The following is a 22,977-nucleotide window of genomic DNA, read 5'->3' as shown; positions in this document are numbered from 1 at the left end:
TTAGACCAACAGGTCAACTGTCAACAATTGCTTTTCCACCTGCTCTTTGCATATGTGCCCCCCCTCCCCTCACCACAAAGACACACACGAATGCACACACTCTCTCTCACATACACACACACACACACAGGCACAGACAGACCTATGGCCAGACAGAAAACCAAAGCCCGAGTATCAAACACAGACAACAGTTAGCATTCCTAAGCATTACATGCCTGTACACATGCATTTACTACATACACATCCACTCTGTCTGCGCACACACACACACACACACACGTGTCTAATGACAAAAATCTACGTCCATTCCCAACTTTCCACCCCTCCCACCATCCATTTGGGGCCCATATGTTAACTATCTGTGCTAATTTGTCCCAATGAAACTCTTTTGCTAAAGGAAATGACAGTTTGGAAGGGTGTAATTTTAGAAACAGGGCCGTCCCTTGTGGGGTCAGGAGGCAGACTGTTGACTGGCATAGACGAGGCTCATCTGGGCCTCATTTTAGAGAGCTGGTAGAATAGTTTCCTCCACAGAGACTGTGGCATGTTGGATAAACAAGCCCAAGCAATGAAAATCTGTCATGGCGGAATGAAAGGCGAGTTGGGAAGTGAAGCGGTGACACATTTCATAAATTAATTTTGTTTTCCCTTTTTTTGAAGCGCAATATGCGATCTAGATCCTGAAAAACAAATCATTAATTACAGACCACAAATCACTCTCGTTTTAATTGTCAAAGTGATACCACTAACAGAAAATCAAACAGAAAGGCATCATGTTTTTTTTTTTTTTTTTCCAGCATATAACATGTCTGTTCTGTATCTACTGTTGCATTAATAAAACCCACTGATTCTGGACTTAATCCTGGACTCCGATATTCTTTGGACAGGGATGGTTTTGTGCCAAAAGAAGTGAATATGAGAAGAGAAAGGAAATGCGTAATGTCAAATAGGCTTCTAAGTTGTTTTGTTAAAATATCCCATTTCCCCTAGAACTTTTTTAAGGGTTGAAAGGTTTTAGCTGGATGTCAATAACACCAGACATCTTAAAAAATATTTTAAAGGAGAAAGAAAGAAAGAAAGAAAGAGAAACTGCAGAGTTATTTACGTATCTATGTGATTTGGTTCCATCTGTAGCCCCACCCCTAGAGGAGACAAACCACAGACTTCAAGCAATTCTGTTGCCAGCATAAACGACGTAGCGTATATCAAACCTTTTTATTTTTATTTTTTTCAAGCGGCGCCTATCTTCCCATCATCCTAAAAACTGCCCTTTCAAGACTGCCAGGAGAAAAACTGTCAACGTCAAGATAATGGCCTGAGAACGCCAAAAAGCGTGACGGATAAAGCGAAGTTGTGAGAGATCATTAATGGAAACGACGACTTAGAAAGTTAAAACTGTCGAGAAGACTGCTCAAAATAATAATCAAAACTGTCTATTTATCTGGTGATGCAGCGGAGCGGCTTTCACGACAATGTGAGCTTCCCGCCATCACATGAGACGCACAATTCAGAATCAGTTTTGACAAGTATATCACTATTTTTTTTTTCGGGCATCACCGTGGCACAGTAGTTAGCGCTTCCTAACTACACGGCGAGACGGTTCCTGGATCGATCATGATGGGAGGGTGGAGTTCTTATGCTCTCCCCGTGTCTGCGTGGGTTTCCTTCAGGTCCTACGGTTTCCTGCCGCACTCCAAAAACACGTTGTAGGTTAATTGAAAGCCTCTAGGCCCATCTTGTCCATTACTACAGGATAGGCGGAAGAAACAAATTGGATTTTTTATCATTTGCATCCAACTCTGATCTCATTTGTGCAACACAGAATGGATATTCATATTTATATATATTTTTTATGGGTTTTTATGATTAACTACTGCGGGCCGTTGTAAAGAATGGGCACATTTCGGCACTTTTTGTAAGGGATCCGATTACCTTTTTAAACAGTCATGCTGCAGGGGGAGGCAGGCCACATAAGTTGTGTCACTGTTGACAACCCAGGTTTCCCTTTTGCCTCTCTTTGTAATTACTGTCACTGTCACTTCAGGCCTACAAATTTGCATTGCGATGAGCAGTGAGCTTGGAATTTACTGGGATCACAGTTGGGAAGGCAAAGACGGCCGCCGCTGCTCTTTTGAAGCCTCGTTTTAGTTTATGGGCATTGCTGTGCCCTTTTGAAAGAAATCTGATATGAGACGGCGAGGAAAACCGAGGAGGGAGGTTTGGATGGCGAGGAAGAGATGCCTGGAGTGGATATCGCGGGCAATAAATCAACATCACAGCACTGTTGAGGTTTTGAGGGAAACGGGAGAGAGGAAAAACCAGAAAAGCCGAGAACCAGACAGCTTGAGGATGGAGGAGACAGAGCGTTCGCCAGACTTCGGGACACTGAAGGGCCGGAACCTAGTCCTATTAATTATGATAAAAAAAAAATGCCTCTGCTCGTCACCCGCGTTTCATTATTGCCATTCTTTTCGCCGTTATCTGCTTAGGTGTGACGCAGAGGGCAGACAGCGAAGGAATGTGAAAAATGCGGGGGGGTGGTGGGGGGAGGCAGAGGATATAAAGATAAAATACAGAGTGAAGCGATGGAGGTGTACTGGAGAGCAAATGGGCACGCTGCTTTGCCTGGCTAGAGAAGGCTCTTTGACGGTGGCAGTGTGTGCATTTTCAGGGAGGTGTGTTTGTGTGTGTGTGTGTGTGCGGGGGTGTTGGAGGGAACAGACCTCAAGCAGACACATTCGCAAACGCCTCTTGATGATGAGTGGTGGGGCGGCGGAGGTTGGGTGGGTGAGTGGGTGGGTGGGTACGGTCAGACAAACACTGCCGCAGCCAATAAATTTGGGGTTGAGTTATATTTATCATCAACATGTGGGCTTCATTGGAGGTGGGGGTGCGTGCGCGGCATACCTTTTGACAGTTGAGCGGGCATTCGCCAAGCTGCCTGTCAGCTGCGCCCCAGAGGGTCCTTCAGGAATCGCTGAAGAAATACTAACTTGTTAATCCATAACCAGCAGTAAATGACATGGCCAAAAAAAAAAAAAAAAAAAAAAAACTGTATGCATTCTTTAGGCCTGAAGCAAATGGTTAACTATCGTATGTTACTGCCTCGCCAGGTTGGGCGACTTGCACGCCGAAGGGAGGCAGATCTGACCATCTCAGTGACAATAGCCGCTTTCACACTGGAGGAACATATTGCATGTCCTCAAACCCTTTCAGGAACTAGGCTGTTTATTCATGCATTTGGACATCCTCGGAACTAGGCCCTCGGTTCCCCAAACCGTTTTAGCTCCGAGATAGGGGTCTTTTTGACTGTTCTGTAGAAACTGTGACATAAGTGCAGCGCGCCATTTTTAAAAAACTATTGCGGTCACTGGTGGGCTGTTTTCTTGCGACCAAAACGGACAGGACCGGCGAGAAATGGACCGAGTTCTGCTGGCCTGCTACACCACAGAAGGTTTTCAAGGGCGTACAGAGGAATGTAAATATTTTTGCCAAAAAGGATTGCAGGATTTTTCACACCGTGAAGCAGTGCTGGGAGATAACAAAAAACACTTGAACTCATATGATAGTCTTTGATTATTATTCTACCCATGCAGAACATGAATGCTGTAGCAACTTAAACTGTCGTAGTCTTCTGGTTTGTTACTGAATGCTGCCCTTTCGTTCAGGCAAACATGATTAAAATGATCATAATCTATTGATTTTCCAGAGGCTAAAAAAAAAGAAAAGTGGAAAGCCTGGATTTCCAGGGGGGTGTCCATAGATGGTAGTCATCAAAACATTCTTGAACGAGTAAACATGAAATGTGAATGTCTAAACAGGCCAGCTGGTGTTCAAGGATCTCATTGAATGTGTTGGGGTTCCTGGTGTGTTAAAAAAAAAAACAAAAAAAAAAACATGTTTTATTGAAGACAAGTAAAACAAATCACACAAACAAAATGTGGGCTGGAAGGGCTTGCAGAAGCGCAGACCTCCACCAAGGCCAATACGCATGCGACAAATCCATTGCAGATGTAGTCAGTGGTGCTTCAAGTAATGTTACTTCTGTGCTATTATTGTTGGATTATACAGGACTTTGGAACTGAACACCCTCACTGTGACACTGTGACGCGACTTGGATGTTTTGTTTGATTTATTTTGTCTTTCCTGTTATCGACCTTGAGAGGACATCGCTGTTGTGACGGTGTGTCGCCATGGCATGAAACGCGAAACTGGGTTTTTTTTTCAAATTATTGTTCAAAAGGACAGCAGCAACATACCAAGAATAACATTTTCATATACACACACACACACAAACACATATAGATATATATACATTTATAGATATATACACATATATATATAAATATATGCATATATATACACATATATACATGTATATGTATATACACGTATATACACACACACAAACACACAAACATATATATATACATATACATATATACATATAAACACATATAGAGATATATCTATATATATATATACACACACACAAACATATATATATACATATACAGATATGAACACATATACATATCTATCTACATATATATATATACACACACACACACACATATATATACACATACACACACACCTGAAACTAAATGGATGTTTTGCCAACACTATTCTCGAGTGAGGGAAATCACAAACAAAAAGTGTGTGTACACACACACACACACACACACACACACACACACACACACACACACACACACACACAAATGGACGATTTGCCAACACAGCGTGGATGAAACCGATGAATGAAGCTACATCCAAGTTCTGATACAACTGAACATTTGTTTGTGTTCATTTGGGTTCCCAATTGAGATGTTATGCAAGGAAGTGAGCTCAAATGCATTGAGCTACGATTAAAAAAAATGGAAAATTGTGACTTAAAGTACTGAAATTCACAGATTCTTTTCATGTAATTCTTATGAGATACCCTGCTCATCTGATGTTTTATGTAAAATTTGTTGCCTCAGTGCTGGGTGATCATAGAGATCAACAACATCTTGAGCAAGACTCATTTCATGTCTGCTCGCTGCCTTCCAAGTAAACAAGATATATAAAATGCTCCATATAATTTCCTGAGATATGCTTTGATTTGGTAATTTCATTTCACCGGATGAATAACTTATGTCACTGGAAAGAACTTTTTTCCTTATTTTGCTGAGTGTAACTATATAGCTAATCTAAAATTAATCCTGACAAAAGGATAATCTATTTGATGAAATATGTTTTTACAGCTGGAGAGGGGGGAGTGGACGGCTGACGGTGTTCTAAGACATTCAAACTCCATATGTATGTGTGTGTCGTGTGTGTGTCTGTCTGTCTGTCTGTGTATGAGGTGGGGGTGGCATAGATTTGGGTTAAACTCCAACTCGGACCTAATTTGCAGGTGCAGCAAATGAACATGTTCCAATAATATTTGTAGATTTTACCACGTCAGGAATCTAAAAAATGGAAGGTTGAAACCGCAGTTTCTCATTCGCCTGCGAGCTGAACACTCCAGTAAACAAGAGAGCGGAATCCAGATAAAACCAGTCACAATCTAATCAACCTCTCGGACACAAGACGGAACAAACATCGTAAAACAAAACAAAACAACTCACTTTGAAAGACTAAGAGCAGACAATTATTATGACTACATATTTGACATCGAATGAACATTGTTCATTTTTGTCATAAAGGCAACTGGACGTGATGGCAAAGAGAAGGGAATTGATGTTAAAAGATGAATCAGTGCAGTCAGTCACTCACACACATACTCACACATGTTTAGGCTATGGTAGTTTTGTCTTGGCAATTTCTAAATGTTTCTATACTTAGAATTGGAGGTGCAGCTCAGGGAATCTTCGAGAGCTTTATCGCAGCAGGTGTGTGACACCCCACCCCACACCCCCTCAATCCGATGAGCATGCAAACTGATTGGAGCCACATTCTCCTTGAGCATGAAGACCCAGTCGGTTGCAGTGCCCTGGGGGCCCACCGTAACGCTCAGGCCACTTCTCGCCTTTGGTGAAGGCATGGAGGGTCAGCAGATAGAATACATATATGTGGATACATTCCAAGTAGGTGTCTCAAGGGGATCTGTTAAACCTGATAGCACTCAGCCACACAGGCAATGGAAAAAAAAAAAAAAAAAAAAATTGATTCTTTTCAAATTTAACCCAAATGTAGGGAGAAAACCCATCATACACAACTCAGTTCTTGCTTATTGGGCTTTTCCATCACACAGGGTAATACTAGGTGATGTTGGGCGAGGCACAGTGTGCAACCTGGACCAGTTAAATGACAATCATAGGGCCACAGAGACACACAACCATTCACTCTGTCATTCATACAGATGTGAACATGGGGAAAATGTGCAGTTGAGTTTTCCTTTGCAGCTACTGTCCATATTTACTTATGTACTATTTACCATCCATTTTAACTGTATTTTTGCATTGCATACCTTATCACCTGTACATATATACTTGTAAATCTTGTCCATAGTTCCTATCTCGTTTATGACCTACTACATTAAATGTACATAACCATCTGTATGATATGTTCACAGTACCCAATCTGTAAATAACTTAACTATTTATTACGTAATTATGTACAGAAAATACGATGTACATATTTATTTATTATATCTACAGGTGCTGCAGTTTTGCACTTCTGGCTAGATGCTAAATTGCATTTTGTTGCCCTGTACTAGTATATGTGTAACGACAACTTCGAAATTTCCCCTACGGGAATCAATAAATTATTATTTTATCTTGCACTAAAATTATCTAATCAAGTCCAATCTAATTAAAGGCAGTTGAAATCACAGGGGCAGTCCCCTCACAAAGGAGGAAACGCCTCAGGATGACACCATTGCCCAAAACGTATGTAAAAAAAGAACAAACAACATAAATACATGAATTGACATCAAAACACATTATCAAAGTTGTGTTAACCAGTGAGGACAAAAATCTCTTTTAATGACATCTGCAAACAACCATGCAGTTCCACAAGAAGGGTTGCTGAGGGGACTCCCTCGTGTGAATGTGTGTGAGTGTGTGTGTGTGTATGTGTTTGCGCTTCACACCGACCTGATGATGAACGGCATGAAAGGGGCGAGTCCCAGAGGTGAGGAGGACCCATCCATCGGAGACGGGTAAAGTCGGCTGAGCACCAGCAGCAACAAGAAGAGACTGGGGTGAAGCTTCACCTGACCGCTGTCACTGTGGGTGCACGCATATGCGAGCGCAAACACACACACAAACATACATCATTAGATGTAACGTACGCACAATAAAGCATTTCATTGGTGAAAGGAGAGGAAAAACCTTGTAATGTTAAATGGCTATTGAGGATTAAAACACTGTTTCTCATAAAATGTATTCAATCTGCTGTCCTGGTAAAACGGAAAAATGGCTTATTAGCAACAGGTATCACTTCATAATAAACAACAGATTAACATTTTAATCCAACAATTTTCAAATATATTAGAAAAATGAAAGTCGGTGTCGACATGCTGTGGGAGGGTTGTGAATAATTCCCATGCAGGAAGTAACGGTGCTATGTTTTATTCGCTAGTTAAGACAAACTGCATTTCCAAAAAAGAAAAAAAAAAAAAAAAAACACCCACGCAAACCCGCCCGTCATCTCCTCATCTGTCCTTGAGCCGAGCTCTTCACCTCCCCTTTTTACTTCATCCAAAATCCCACCGTTGCCAACTGACTCACAATGGAAAACCATCTCTTTCTGCCAGCAGTTTCACAGTTCCACTCCGACATGCTTAAAAAGGGGGAGGGGAGGATGGGGAAGCAGATGAGGGAACACGCCATAAAATGAATATCAGAATATGGCCTTTTTGTCCACCTTGACTTGTGCTCTAATGGACAAAGTCTTCCTCCATCCCATTTCTGGAAGGCATGTTTCTATGATTGTACTTTTTTTTTCAGGTGCCCGGATCTCTTTTGGGCATGAAGGAAATACCATCACCCACAGTCCTGCACCCGGCTACTCAATTTATAATGTTACAGTATGAGCAAAAAAAAAAAAAAAAAACAACTTGTGCTTTTCATTACTATTTTCGACCGAAAGCGTGCACCGCCGCCCGCTGGGACGGCCCTAGATGGACAAGATGGGAAATGCAATAATGGACCAATTACTAGGTGGTCTAATGTATTTAGTGCGGCCTAGACAAGCACAGCAGCAGGATGTGATGTAAAGGGGGGGTTCTGAGGATGCAGCTGGAGGCTGGAGCACTTGACCGGATGGGGCAGAGACTCTTGATGGTGCTTTTCCAATTCAATACCAGGGTCTTTGGGTGAATTCCCTTTGTGCTTCCCTTGAATGATCTGCATTAGTTGAGTTGTTGGTGGGGATATTTTTGTATCAAACATTGGGTGCTTTTGTTATTGTTAGTCCTTATTTAGACACGCTACGAAACCAACAAAACTGCAGAAGGGTAAAATGTCATGATGGAAAACTGGGATAGATCACCTCGGGACTTGATTAAATTAATATCATCATAAAATAGCCTGGAATGAATCTGCTAGCACTGCTTCGAGTCAGCGACACGGAGGGGTCCGACTATAGGAAAAAGCCATTGAAAAAAAACACACAAAACACTGTGTTACCAGTAGAGACAGTTCCCCTGTGTGCATGCCAAGCTTCTGTTTAGGCCTCGAGCATTGTGCGTTTTTGGTTTGGGTACATAACGGCCTGCCCGCAGCATGCGTATAACCAGAACGAGAAAAGGCTATGGCAACAATCAAAGTGGAAAAAAAAAAGGTTATACATCAAGTGGAAGTCAGTGAGTCAAGATAGAAGCACTGAGATTGTCGGAAGAAGGCGAACACAAATTTTGGCCAACCTGAACAAAACATCTGCTTGTTATCTGCAGAAATCGCTGTATATCACGTGGTGTTATCTGATTTGCATGTACTTTTCGAGTCGCGGGGCGGGGGGTTGGATTTACGAAGCGCATGCGAGAAAAAAGGAGGCCGACATGCATTTGCTGCGGCACTGCAAGGAAGTCGCATTATTTTGGATTAAAGTTAAAGATGGGTTTGCAGTTTACAATGGTTGTGTTTAAAGTTGTCCGCTGACCGCAATGTTTGAAGATTTAGGACACGTTGCACAATGAAAGGATCTGAATTACTACATCATTATCGCGGGGAATGAATATATACTTAGAGCCAAAACAAGGCAATATTTTAGTATTGAACATTTTTGGAGGGTTTTGAAATATCAATGATCACTAGAAAATGTGTTGATATAGGAAGAGAAGGTTTTAGTTACGGGGAGCTAAATGCAAAACAGGAAGTTGTATCAGTTCGAATGTTTGTTTTTTTTAAGTCCTTTTTAATTTAATTGGACTTTCACAGTTTTTTTTCAGAATGAATGACTCTCCAATATTTCAGTTATTTATAGTTTGTTAAATCAATGGCTGTAAAATACTAATTGGTGCTACCTGCTGTTTGTTTATGTTCTGCGTTTTTACACCGCTATCAAACAGAAAATGACACTGCAGTTTAAAATGGACTGGTGAGACACTTTAATACTGGATGTTTGCTGTAATAATATATCATAAATAAACAGAAAATTGTCCTTTTTTTGTTTGTTTGTTTTTTTTTTTTTTTGCAACTGTAAAATATTTTTTTGTCTTGAGCTCGGCTGTCTCGTCTTGTTTCACAACAGTTTGGTACAGTCTAGCCGGTTCAAGCTTCGGTGAGGATGTGGAAAGTCCAGCAGCGGAGGGAGATCTGGTTCCGTGGGAAATCTACAATTGTTTTAAAAGGGAGCATGGAGGAGGCGGGGGGGGGGGGGGGGGGGTGATCTTATCTGCAAATTCATTCAATTAATTGGATCCATATTAAGATAAGTTGGGCCTGTGGGACGGCCGGATGACTCAAATGCTTTTAAAACAGGGTGTTTGGGCTAAGCTGACAAAGATATGGCAGATGAACCTCGACGGAGTAAAACTCCCCACTGGAAAAAAAAAAAAGAACATTTCAAATAAACACAATCTTGACAAGGGATCTACTTTATTCATTGTAAAAATCTCCAAGCAAATGGCCTGCCAAATTTTATTGAAAGCGATACTTTTGGGAAAAGCTGCGATCGGGAGTCACGCGGGAGGACGGTGGGGGGGGGGGGGGGTTGAACGAAACAGTTTCACAAAGGAGATTTGGCTTTCTGGAACATAATGTTAAGAACGTCTTTCCTCCTTCCACTTTTTAGTCACTTTAGGAAAACCAACAGAACACCTTCATCACTATCGGACTGTCCGACAAAAAAAAGCTTTAAAAAAAAAAAAAAAAAAAAAAAAAGGCGAACCCCCCTACCTACCTTTCCACTGTGGCAGCGGTTTCCCTGAGCTGATCAAGGAGGAAGGGGTAGAGAGCTGGGAAACGGGTGAAAAACTCCCTGCCCGTCATTCTAAGAGAGAAGGAAAGCGAAAACACGGGGTGAGAAGGTCACGGTCAATCACATCATCTTCCACATTGCCGGCTGACAAGCTATTGCGACACGTGTATTTACATTGCAGATTAATCTGCCATTATTAATTGATTTTACATTATGTTTAGTCTGAAACATTATGTTTATCCCCTTGTGAGGCATCTCCTTGAGCTAAAGTTTACCTGCAGCCGGTGCCAATGTACGCGTGCGCATGTAATGTTGCAACTTATGTGGCAATCGCACCGACTCAGTTAGGGTTGGCGTTTGGGGCTTTTCACGTATTCAGATCCTGTGGTTGAAAATAAGGGCGACTATTTTCGGGAATGGAAGCTAAACTAATACATGACATTTACTTAAAATGACTGAAACTAAAAATGAGCGTGTCTCAAAAGGGACAGTCTGTGTTGAAATGATTGTCTGTTGGGATATAGAAGACGAAATAAGCGGTGCCTCTTGGACGCTATGTGACTGAGCGAGTCAGGCAGTGTTGTGACGGTGATAAAATAAGAGTTGATTTTTTTTACAAACAGGACCAGTACATACATTATATAAGCATTATTATTTTTCTTAATATCAAATTGCAAGTTGCTATGAAGCCTCTCAAGCCCCAGAACAAAGAGGCTTCTTGCAGTAAAGCTGTACATAAATAACCATGTAATATGGTAACTTTAAATACCAGCCATCACTTTGATTTAACTGTACCTTCAACATCTTGGATATTTAGAAAAAAAAAAATTGAACAAAAAATCCTCCTCTTTTTCCTTTCACAAGTATAGAAGGTCTCTGGTCGAAATACGCCTCACAAAAACAAATTGAAGCTTTGTTTGCTTATTCTGCATGGCTAAATAAATGCTTTGAATTCAGTCCTATACACAGACAGACACACACAGATGTGTGTGTGTGTATATATGTATATACATATATATACACACACATACATATGTATATCTACATATATATATACACACACACACATATCCACATAAATATGTGTGTATATATATACACATGTATGTATACACGCACACACATATGTGTTTGTATATATGTAATGCCATGTGCCTATATAGTCATTTACACACATACACAAATGTCAATAAAATGCCAAACTTTATATTTAACACTGGCGGTCTCGTTGCTCCAACCGCCATTCAGCCTCTGGGCCAATAAAGTTTTTATTTAACTCTGCCCGTCTAAATCAAGTCACTCCTAAAGGGAAGAGTCTGGTTTGCCAAACACATGATCACAAGACCGGGGAGAAATTGCACACGGCTTCAGTCACGACTGTAACGCGTAGAATGAAGAAAAAAAAAAATACAACCACAAACCCTCGCTGGACCCGGGCTATCAATGGTCACTTTCATAGAGGGGGGAGGGGGAAGTGAGTCACGAGTGTACGCTTCGAAATCCACTATCAACCTGGACATGACCTGCTCATCACCTCTTTTCACTTGACACACACACACACACACACACACACAATTACCATAAATGAAGGTAAAACTCGTGACGGATCTAATATTCACTGAAATAGGAAGCGACCGCTCTATCAGAATTCTGAAAGTAAATCTGGCAGTATCGGTCAACATTTACCCCTCACTCGACGAGCGTGCATGTGGTCCATCTGTTGTGTGTTTGTGCGCATGCGCGCAACACACACACACACGCGGACGCGCGCGCGCGCGCGCACACACACACACACACCCTCTTCCTCCTCATCTCTCTCTAATGAGCGTCTCGGTCTGACAAGACTCTGTTGCCTGCAAGAAAAGGTCGGAGGTCGCGTCAGAACAGATTAGACGGGGTAAAAGGGGTAAGGGTCGCAAAGGGCAAAGGAGGAGAGGGGAGACAGGGAAAGGGGGGGTCTAAGTGAAACGGCTGGAAAGGTTTACATGCTCCCAGATGTGAGCGGCTGCTCGTACATGTTGTTGCCTTTGAGGCGAATGGCACTGGAATGATACGTTTTGCGAGAAGACAGAACGGCCTGCGTGAAGAAGAACGCGTGAAATTAAAAAAAGTGAGGGGCGGACACAGGTTGGAGCTGGAACGCGGAAGGATGGAGGGGTGATCTTCGCTCCGTCAGCTTTGTTTACGCTACCATGTATTTTCACAACAGTATCGGATCAACATCGGCCCTGATGTCATGGAGCGACGATCCCCGCCCCCGGTAAATGTGTCAAATGCACAGATATGAATTCCCGGATTCTGAACGCAGCCTCTCAAAAACACACGTGGCGCTGTAAATAAATGGGATTCGTACGAGAGGGAATCGTGCGTGAACTCGGTGGGCCGAGGGGCCGCTCACAAACAACACGCCGGCCAAATATCGGAGTGGACAAGCTGTCACAATGCGTTTTCTGCAGCCCGAGATAACGACCGTAAAATCACGGTAATAATGGAGATGCAGACGCACAACAGACTGTGGAAAAATCCAAAGGAACACAATTATAAATGAGTTGCAGCTTTCGCTGTTGCTCACACACCCGCAGTTTTTGAAAGACGTCAAGGAGACACGAGAGGCTTATTGCAACATTAAACACACGGACTGCTGATTTGAGAAAAAAAAAAAAAAAAAAAAATGAAAATACAAGTTCAAAAAGTTCCATTCTCCTTTATGACACCCTCTCCCCCACATGAGAAAGAAAACAGGCCCGTCGAGTAGTAATAAAAAAATTAAAAAAAAAAAAATCGAGACTGATGATAAGTGAGAGCTACGACGTGGGGAGGGACAGGCAGAGTAGGAACAAGGGGGGTACGACTGAAAGATAAACAGGAGCAGCCTTGGCTTGGTTAAGAGTGTCTTGAGGCCGTTGAGCGACTCAGCTATTAAGAAATACAGTAGACTGTACGCTTCCCGGAGCGAGGACCTGTGAAACTCTAGCTCGGCATATCAGCGGCTCGACAAATCCCATCAGGGCCCCATTTGGAAAAAAAAATAAAAATCAACAGTGGAATGCACTGTATTCTTCGTGTTTATTTCAAATCAACCAACGGTCCATATTTCAACTGTTACTCCATCCTAACTTTCCGTGTCCTGCGGAGTTAGATTTATTTATTTATATCGCACCAAATCACAACAAAGTTGTCTCATGACACTGAATGGAGAACAGTGGAAAAACTGCCCATTAATCAATGCCGTGGCCTTCTGCCTCGACCAGTGGACAGAGACGGAGAGCAAGTGTGATGGAGACAGGGGCGGTATGAGGGTTGGGAGGGACAGACACAGGTAATGTCATACTAAAGACAGCAGCAGTGCGAATAGATATGCAGTTCTAGTGACAATAATAGAAAAATAACCTTAAACATTCGTGAAAGAAATAACGGAATAATGGTGGGACTGTTGCGGTAGATCGAGCCACGCCCCCCGGGAACGCGGGAGAAGACAGCTGGAGGTCCTTTTATATAACGGCCAACTTCACTGGTTGCAAAATGTTCAGGAATCCTACATTTAGCTGTTGCTATTGTCTTAGTTAATATTTTCAAAGAGATCAGCAATGCAGAAGTTATTGCTAGCATCCGAGCTTTTGGCATTTGTGGGTGCACCCATGGATCTGTTGGCCATAAAATGGGGGGTGCTGCATTTGTCACTTAATGCAGCACAAAGCCTTTCCACAATGACCAACCAGAGCCGGGACTTAAAGTGATGGACACAATATTTTTATTTTCCCTGCTATTTATTCAGCCATACGTACTCCATAAACATTTAGCATTCAAAAATGTGAATGGTTATCATTGTGAGCGTCAGACTTTTATCTCCGCAGCTGCAGCGGATTCCCATTGCTCCCATTGACGGTCAAGGTTAAGCGAACTGCCCTTATAAGAGAGATGCACGGCGAACATTATGTGATGCCGGCAGAATCGCACTAGACTTCATTCGTTCTGTGTTTTTATCATCGAAAAGGGTGAAAGAGTGACGCCGTTTGAAGCAAAACCGACATTTGGCTGCTCGTTCTGTGTTGCAGAGTCTTGGAAGCATTTCAGGTGTCTCTTCATTGTTTTGTACTGAGGTATTTGATGTTTATCATTTAACTGCTTTTGGTCATTAGGAACATTCCAGTGTACCATGTAACCTCATTCCAGCAAATGCAGTGACCCTGAAACACTGCAAAACTGGGAAGTTAAAAAAATGTAGTCGTGCGCTTGACAGGACTGGGGTTTTTCCCTGGGGGGCAAACCCACTGAATTGTTCATTATATAGGGAAAAATAAAGTTTTGAGATGGAAAAGTAAGAGAAAACACAAACAACTGGAGTTGTGGAGCATGTGCACCTTGACTGGAACCAAAAAAAAAAAAAAAAACGAGATATAGGGTTACCATCCCAGGCTGCGTGTCTTGATTTTACATCCAGATGACAATCTGTAGCGCTAACTTGGACGAACTGGACAGAAAACCATGCATTTTGGAACGAGTACTATAGAAGCTCCTCTTCTGTGGGACTGTCTAGTAATTTCGATCCGGGAGGCGGCCACCCTCTCTTTGTTTAAGAATAGCCTTAAAACCTTTCTTTAGGAGAAAGCTTATAGTTAAGGCTAGGCTAGCCCTTAGTTATGCTGCAATAGGCTTACTCTGGCGAGGGATATCCCACGAGGCACTTCTCTCATTCCTCCCACTCTTCCTATCCTGTCTGCACTCACATCCCTTCGTCAGTGCTTGATAGTAACCTCATGTCTTCTGCAAAGTCCTCGGGGGCCATGGCTTGATCTACTCCAGTGGTCCTTCCAGACATTCACGATTATTTCTTCTATGAAGCCATGACTGTATCGTGTCACCAGCAACATATATACTGTTATTATTCGTAAGAGATCACTTGTGCCAGGCCCTCCTGACACTCATATTACACCATTTCTTTCTATCTGTACTTCTGTCTCGCTCTCTTTCGACCCCAAATGGTCGAGACAGAAGGCCGCCCGCATTGAGCTCAGATCCGCCCAAGGCTTCTGGTGGGGAAAATTGAAAATTCTCCCACCGTTTTCCCTAAGTTCCTAATGCCCGTGGGGGAAAATGTCAGCTTTCTGAAAATCATATTAAAAAAAAAATGTGGTTTAAGACCTGCTTTGCATGTAAAGTGCCATGAGACAACTCTGTTGTGATTTGGCACTACATGGTTCATCACCATGCGCTTTACACATTGCATTCACCCATTCACGCACACACTTGCACACCAATCTGCCATGCAAGGTGCGAGCGGTACCATTGGGGGGTTTAGTGTCTTTGCCCAAGGACACTTTACCATGCAGACAGAAGGACCATGGGGTCGAACCGGCAACCTTACAACTGCGGAGCCAGAACCACATGGGGCTTTACCGAGTGAGCTAAAGCCCCGCAATATAAATAAAATCTGACTTGAGTTGACATCAGTTATAATGAATAGGCCCTGAAACATTACTGGCTTCAGGATGAACCCTGATGGAAAAAAAAAATAAATAAATAAAGAGTGTTTCCTAGGACACACTCTATCAGTGTGGTGACAGCGATGGAAAACATTTGCAAACGTAATATTCGCAGACAGTTGCGACTCTGACTGCATGACGCTTCCAATTTTGACAGACTTCCCCATGTGGTTCACGGCCTGATAGGCACCACTCGCAGGGGACGTACAGTGGCTAGGTCGTTTTTTTTTTTTGTTTTTTTTTGCTTGAATTTATTTTCTTTATCTGAAGCTGCCTTTCCTTCCTTTGACTCTGGCGGTGATTTCCCTGTGACCGCTGTGGCAGCGATGGAAAGCACTATCTCATCAGGCAGCCCGGGCTTGTGTTACAACAGTGTCCCCCGGTGGTAAGGGACAACAAGTATGTCTCTTATCTGAGTTTGTGTACACTTAAATGTCTTGTTCTGAAATGTTTGTTTTCTTATGAACTGGCAGAATTCTGATCCTCGAAAAGATTTCAAAGATGACAAGAGAAAGCCCTTCGGAGCGAGGTGGCTTCAGACTCACAACCAGTGATTTGGATCAAGGACATGCCAATACAAACATTTCGTTTTGCGCGCTGCTAAACACGAGTAAGCCAGAGTACAGAGGGGGAAAACCTGTTCTTTTTCGAGTGCTCGTCCTTCCCTTTCTTCACTCCGAAGATCCTCGTAATCAGCGTGCTGAAGAGAAGAGTCGAAGAGTTCCTCACCTGAAGTCACAGGAAGGGGGGAAGAGGGGTTGGCAAAATATGTAAGTGTCACTTGAGAGTCGCGCAAACCTCAGAATTGTAGGGGTCATCGACGAAGCAAAATAGCAAGTTTCAACCCACCGAAAGTCAGAGCACTCCTATAAACTGTCATGAGCTTTTAAAGTGTGATTAAACTGTTTCGAAACTTGACATCTACCTTCAAAGGTGCCAAAGTAAATGTGCCGTGCTTCTTTGTAATGTCCATTTATAATGCAGGGCGAGTGAAATCACAATCACTTACAATTGCTGTATTAATTGCGGAGAGGATTGACCCACTTTGTGACAAGTTCATCATTTATTTGTCCCTAGAAATAATGTGTGCGTCTTGATTTTGGCACCTGTGATGATAATGAGGCAATTCATTAAAAAGTGTAAGCAATACTGCGACCTCCTCGTGTGTGTTACCCATGCTGTAGAAACCAGATGCCTCCAGTTAGTGGTCTCATCCCAAAATGGGTAGCTTAGTATTAAATTGATTATATGTGAAAATATACGTATACTGTCTACTGAAATATTAAGTAAAACCCAGTCACCAACTGGTGAAGACCTTTGCCACGTCCGCTTGCAAAACCTTAAATTATTATGAATCTTTTACCTTTGCAATAATGAATGGTGGGTGGGTTAAAAATGGTTTTCACCAAGATTACAAGGGAGTGGCTCAGTCTCGGTGGACACACAGTATCATGCATGTCAGATAAGAATTGCGTATATTTGCCGGTCTCTCTCTCTCTCGCTCTCTCTTTACCCAAAGGTAGTGGGTGAAAAACACATGGAAACTCACTGCCCAGACGGGAGAGGTGAAGCCAAGCACAGCAGCCTGCATTCCGTCAGAGACAAACGGAATAATGTTCTCGCCAAGACGGGTGTCCCTGTAAAGAGCCCTCAGGATGTTCAAAGCGTGGACCTGGTGGGGAGATTGAAGCGACCAATTGAGCCGAATCCCATACGGGGTAGTCAACACCCGGAGCAGCCATGACTTGTCCGTAACATTACCCTGGTTCTTAAAGTCACAAGAAGGTTTTACATGAGCCGCGAGGTTTCGTCTACATCCTGCCATCCATACTAGCGGTTAGTGCTACCTGATAAGATCTTAAAACTGTCAGAACTGAATAACGGCACACAAGCGAAACAGCACAATTGGGCTTTCTTAGGTAGCACTAGAAAATGTGGTCAACTTAGTCTATTAATCGCATATCAACACGTTGTCAAACCCGCTCCTTAATTTAAGTCCAATTTAAATTTTATGAACAATACACTCACGATAACATTTTTGGGTTTACATTTGGATTTGAGGTGACTGGCTGGACGAACCTGAGGCACCGTGGAGTTCTCCGTGTTTCTGTCTGCTGAGGGCATGGCCAAGCCAATCAGCTCTCTCATGGTCATCTTCAGCAAGCTGCAACTGGACGATTTGGGTTCGGAGGACAGGAGAGCCTACAGAGGTTTAAAAAAAAAAAAAAAAAGAAAAACACTGGTGATTGAGACGTTAACATGAAGAAGTTCGTAAGGCAGCAGTGAAAAAGTGCTGGCGCGCCTTTTCCATTCCAGATTTTTAAGACTGTCGCAACACAGTTGTCTCGTAACACTTTACACGTAGAGCAGCTCTGGACCACACTTTTTAAAAATGGTTTACAGAAACCCAATATTCCCTCCATGAGCAAGTACTTGGCACCACCTTTCACCGGTGCACAAACCTCAGACAGATAGGAGCTCAATGTGGGGCGGCCTTCTGTGTATCAATTGGGGGGAGGGGAGGGGCAGACAGGGATAAATGATCACAAACAAATAATAATAATAGTAGCAGTTTCATAATTTTCACTGACATTATACAATAATAGCTTGCATATTCATAAAATAAATAACAACGATGGGTGCCTGGCAGGAGCACTGGAACAGACTAATCCACGCACCCTGGAAAGCTCCAAGACAGAACACATTTTTTTTTATTTTCTAGTTCCCAAATGAGCAAATCCTTAAATACATCTGATGCAATTGAAATATTTGGAAACAAAGTGCATTTGAAATATCAGCAAAGGATCTTTTTTAATCAGCCTATGCTGGTGTTGTCCCTGTGAATTCTAGCTACTATGCAAACTTAATAACCTATAAAAGGTATCCTTACTTTAAAGCTGTCCCTATAGGAGAGGCCAAAGTGAACGATACGGGACTGTAGCACAGGGGATTTCAGTGATAGAATGAACTGTCCAGAAAACTAGTCATTTTATATAAGTCATTGAAGCCACTTATCATTTTTTTTAAGTTACGTTGCTAAGTGTCCAACCACTGACAACTTTGACATTTTTCCACATGGATGTCCACACAATTAATCAGATGCATCCTGGACGCCTTGGAAATTTGGATATATTTGTCTTTTGTCCATCAAGTCACAGACCCCTGAGTTGACATTCTATACATATGTGCAAAAAGCTGATCCATTTATGTCAATTCTATCGTTAATACAAATTGTTGCTTACTATCTTGCACATTAATTGAACAAGAAATAACCAAAGCTACAATTTAGCAATCAGGTGATTAATTGGACAAATAACCCTTTTAAATTGTTACTATGCCACATCACACGGTTCTACCCCGCTCTTGGTACATCACGTATTTACTTCCTATCGGATATATGATTACATAAGTTTGTCTGCAGCAACGGCTTCACACAGTGACATCGTGTGTCTGTGTGTGTGCGCGCGCACCCTTTCCCTACGAAAAGGGAGTGAGGAATGCGGGAGCGAGGAGCTGCTGTGTGTGAGATATCTTTCTGTGGGAGCTGATGGGAGCCAGCTGCGTGTCTGGCCTGCTTTATGGTTTAGAGTTAGGCCTGCGAGGGATGGAGAGATGAAGGCAGCGAGGAGGAGGAGGAGGAGGAGGAGGAGGGATAGGGGGTTGGGGGTGAGAGACGCGAGTTTGGTTTCTGTGAGCGAGGAGGAAAAGGGAGGCGAGCCTGCTGAATTCTGGCCAGGGTCGGCTCAGACGAGCTGGAGGCAGCCTTTCTTGGATTCCACTCTGGCCTTTCTATGTGAGGGAATGCAGGCCAAGACTCTGCCAAGGTGTCGCCTTCGGCCTCGGCCCAGACTTCCTCTGGGCTCTTATTTATCTTATCCTCTCTGGCTCGATGTGTCCCTTCATCCATCCCCCGTTTTTTCGATCCTGGATGCACTTCTCCCTCTCCCCTTACAGCGCTTGGACATCTGTTTTTACAATGACTAGACAAATCAGCGCTTCTCACAGCATTTATCTGGCTGATTATTCGGATTATGCGTGATATCTATTCTGCAGCTGCCCACTTCAGGATGAATGAGAAACCTATTTCACCTATTTCAAATAGAAACCATTTGTGCTAGAACTGGTCAATGTTATTTGCATATGATAAATGCCATCCAATTTGGAGATAATTGGATGGATTTATTGGATGATAATTGCATTTTTTTTAAATCAAACATAATTAGATAACTGATTTTTTTCCTCAGTTATTTCATTGATTTCATAATTGTAGAAAAATACAACGAGTGAGTTGGCAATGCAAACATTCCGGAAAAATTACATTTATTTTCGTTATTCAGAACAAAACACCTTATTATGCGGGAGGTGAACTCAGTATGTTTCTTGTGTGTTTTTGTGTATCACAGCAGATGCGGGAAAGCTGGTCCCCTAATCACAATATTCCATCCCTGTGTTGCCCAGATCTCACGTGCGGCTGGACAAAAAAGCAGCGTCCGACCATAAACACCACAGAAGCTCGGCGATGTCAGAGGTACAGCCGCACGCCTCATAGCCCCGGCCACAAGAAAGAGCGTGCCCACCCTGCAATTACTGTTATGATAGAACATGAACTCTATCGTGTCTAGGTTTCATATCAGTAATCACAGGTGAGTGTCTGAAAAACAGAATGTGAGTCAGTAAAACATTAATGTAGGTTAGTCAGCGATTGCAACACATTATTAGAGGTGTGTGGGATTGGTGATGACTAAGAGGGGTCAACCAGAGGACAATGTGTGTATGTGTTTATGTGAATGTGTCAGTGAGAAGAAGAAAAAAAAAGAAAAAAAAAGGGCCTGGATTAAAAAAACCCAATGTTCTTCCAGCATGAGTGCTCCAGTGGCATGCCAAGAACTGCTGATTGCACTACGTTTTGGAATAAACACACAAACACACACACACACACAGACACACATACACCTTGTCCAACTTCTGCAACATTCCTTCCCTCAGCCTACACCGCAGCACATTCCGTATCGCACCTCTGGTTGGATGAAAAGCCAGACCAATACTGGGATTTTTTTGGTTTGCTTTTTTTTTTTTTGTTAAGCTCCAAGAACAAACTCTGTGAAAAAACCTCTGGTAAGAATAACATTTGAATCTTGCTCAATCAAAAACCTGTTTCATCCAAGAAAACTTTCCGTCAGTCTGTAATGAACTGCTCCACTGACCATGAATTCAACGTCAGCTATTTTATCATCGAAATTCAAAATCGAAATCATATTGAAATCTGAAGCTGGGGGAAAAAAAAATAAATAAGAAAAAAAAATCAACATCAAAAAGCTTAATTTACATTTGGTGTGACGTCTCTGGTTCAGTTCTGATAGGGGGCCATTTCTTTGTGGAGTTTGCATGTTCTCCCCTCATCTGCATGGTTGTCTGTCCGCAGTCCAAAAACACGCAGTTTGTTTTGGAGCCCCAAAACCACCTCGATGTGAATGACAGAGTGAATATATGTATGTCACTATATGATGTATGAACGAGTGACTATTTGGCTGTATGTCTTTACGGCCCTGTGATCGACAGGCGACCGGTCCAAGAGGAACCCTGCCTCTCTCCCAATGACAAGTGGAAAAGGCTGCAGCCCCACTGCAACCCTGAGTGCAGGATTAGCGCCATATATAGACAATGAATGACTGAATGACTGCCTCCCCTCCTTGAATGCCATCTTATTGTGGTGGAGGGGTTTGCGCGTCCCAGTGATCCTATAAGCAATGCTGTCAGGGTCATCCAAGACAAACAAGTCCCAGCCGGGGGACCAGACAAAGCACAGCTCAGAAGACCCGCTATGATGAGGAGGACTAATGGACCCAGTTTTCCCCTGCCCGGACACGGGTCACCAGGGCTCCCCGCTGGAACAAGGCCCAGGGGCAGGGCTCGGTGGCAAGCGCCCGGTGGCCAGGCCTGCACCCATGCAGCTTAGCCAGGTCCAGCCCGAAAGGATGACATGGATCCTTCTTCCCCTGGGCGCACCACGCATAGAAAGGACCAAGGGGGTCAGGAGCAGCGTGAGCCGGGCGGCGGCCTGAGCAGAGAACCTTGGTGGTTCGATCCTCGGCTACGGAAGCTGGTTCTTGGGACATGGAATGTGCAGCCACATGTCCTGGACACTTGGGTGAAGAGAGGGGCGGAGCTGTCAAATGATCACCACCTGGTGGTGAGCTGGCTCCGTTGGCGGGGGAGGATGCCAGTCAGACCTGGCAGACCCAAATGCAACGTGAGGGTCTGCCGGGAACGTCTGTTCCCTGTCCCCGAGTCCCAAGGAGTTTCAACTCCCACCTCCAGCAGAGCTACGACCATGTCCCTAGGGAAGCATGGGGGCATTGAGTCAGAATGGGCCATGTTCCATGCTTCCATTGTCGAAGCAGCAGAGTGGAGCTGTGGCCGGAAGGGGGGCGGCACCTATTGGGGTGGCAAACTTTGAACCCGCTGGTGGACCCCAGCGGTGAGGGATGCAGTCAAACTGAAAGAAGAGTCCTATTGGTCCTTCTTTGGCCTGTGTGGCTCCAGAGGCAGCTTCGGTGGTCACAGAGATAAAAACCCGGGAATGGGTGGAGTTGGAGGAGAACTTCCGATGGGCTTCAAAGAGATTTTGGTCTACCATCTGGCGGCTCAGGAGAGGGAAGCAGTGCACACTGTGTACACTGGGAGTCGGGGGCTGCTGACCCCAATTCCAGACATTGTACATTGGTGGAAGGGGTACTTCTGAGACCTCCTCAATCCCGTCAAAATACCTTCCAATGAGTAAGCAGAGCCAGGGGACTCTGGAGCGGACACACCTATATTTGGGGCTGAAGTTGCTGAAGCAGTCGAAAAGCTCTTCAGCAGCAGGAACCCGGGGGGTGGATGAGGTCCGCCCTGGGTTCCTCAAGGTTCTGGATGTTGTAGGGGGACACCCCTATGCAGCATTGTTTGGACATTGGGGACAGTGCAGCTGAACTGGTAGACCAGCTTGGTGATCCCACTTTTTAAAAAGTGGGATCGGGGTTCACACATCAACATAATCAGATTTTAAATCACACATTCAGTCTTAACACGTCCTCACCCTCATGTCCCGACTCACCTAAAACCAAGTGTGAGAGTCTGAAAAACATTTGTACCTGAGATG

At 43.5% G+C, this 22,977-nt stretch overlaps 1 protein-coding gene across 3 annotated transcripts in view; it reads right to left on the bottom strand.

Annotated features, from left to right (window-relative positions):
* thada (THADA armadillo repeat containing) overlaps positions 1-22,977 on the bottom strand; it is a 102,917-nt gene that overhangs the window by 55,191 nt on the left and 24,749 nt on the right. For all 3 annotated transcript variants that reach the window (XM_086164790.1, XM_086164807.1, XM_086164798.1), the window contains exons 24-28: positions 17,916-18,038; positions 17,386-17,508; positions 16,474-16,565; positions 10,336-10,425; positions 7,086-7,217 (exon numbers count right to left, since the gene is read on the bottom strand). In XM_086164790.1, the coding sequence (XP_086020916.1) occupies positions 7,086-7,217; positions 10,336-10,425; positions 16,474-16,565; positions 17,386-17,508; positions 17,916-18,038 (560 nt within the window). The remainder of the gene's footprint in view (positions 1-7,085; positions 7,218-10,335; positions 10,426-16,473; positions 16,566-17,385; positions 17,509-17,915; positions 18,039-22,977) is intronic.

Source organism: Fistularia commersonii, chromosome 2 (assembly GCF_037954325.1).
Source record: "Fistularia commersonii isolate RoL2024-O1a breed Wild chromosome 2, RoL_Fcom_v1.0, whole genome shotgun sequence".
In the NCBI taxonomy this organism is placed as follows: domain Eukaryota; kingdom Metazoa; phylum Chordata; class Actinopteri; order Syngnathiformes; family Fistulariidae; genus Fistularia; species Fistularia commersonii.
This window is presented reverse-complemented; position numbering and strand designations above follow the sequence as displayed.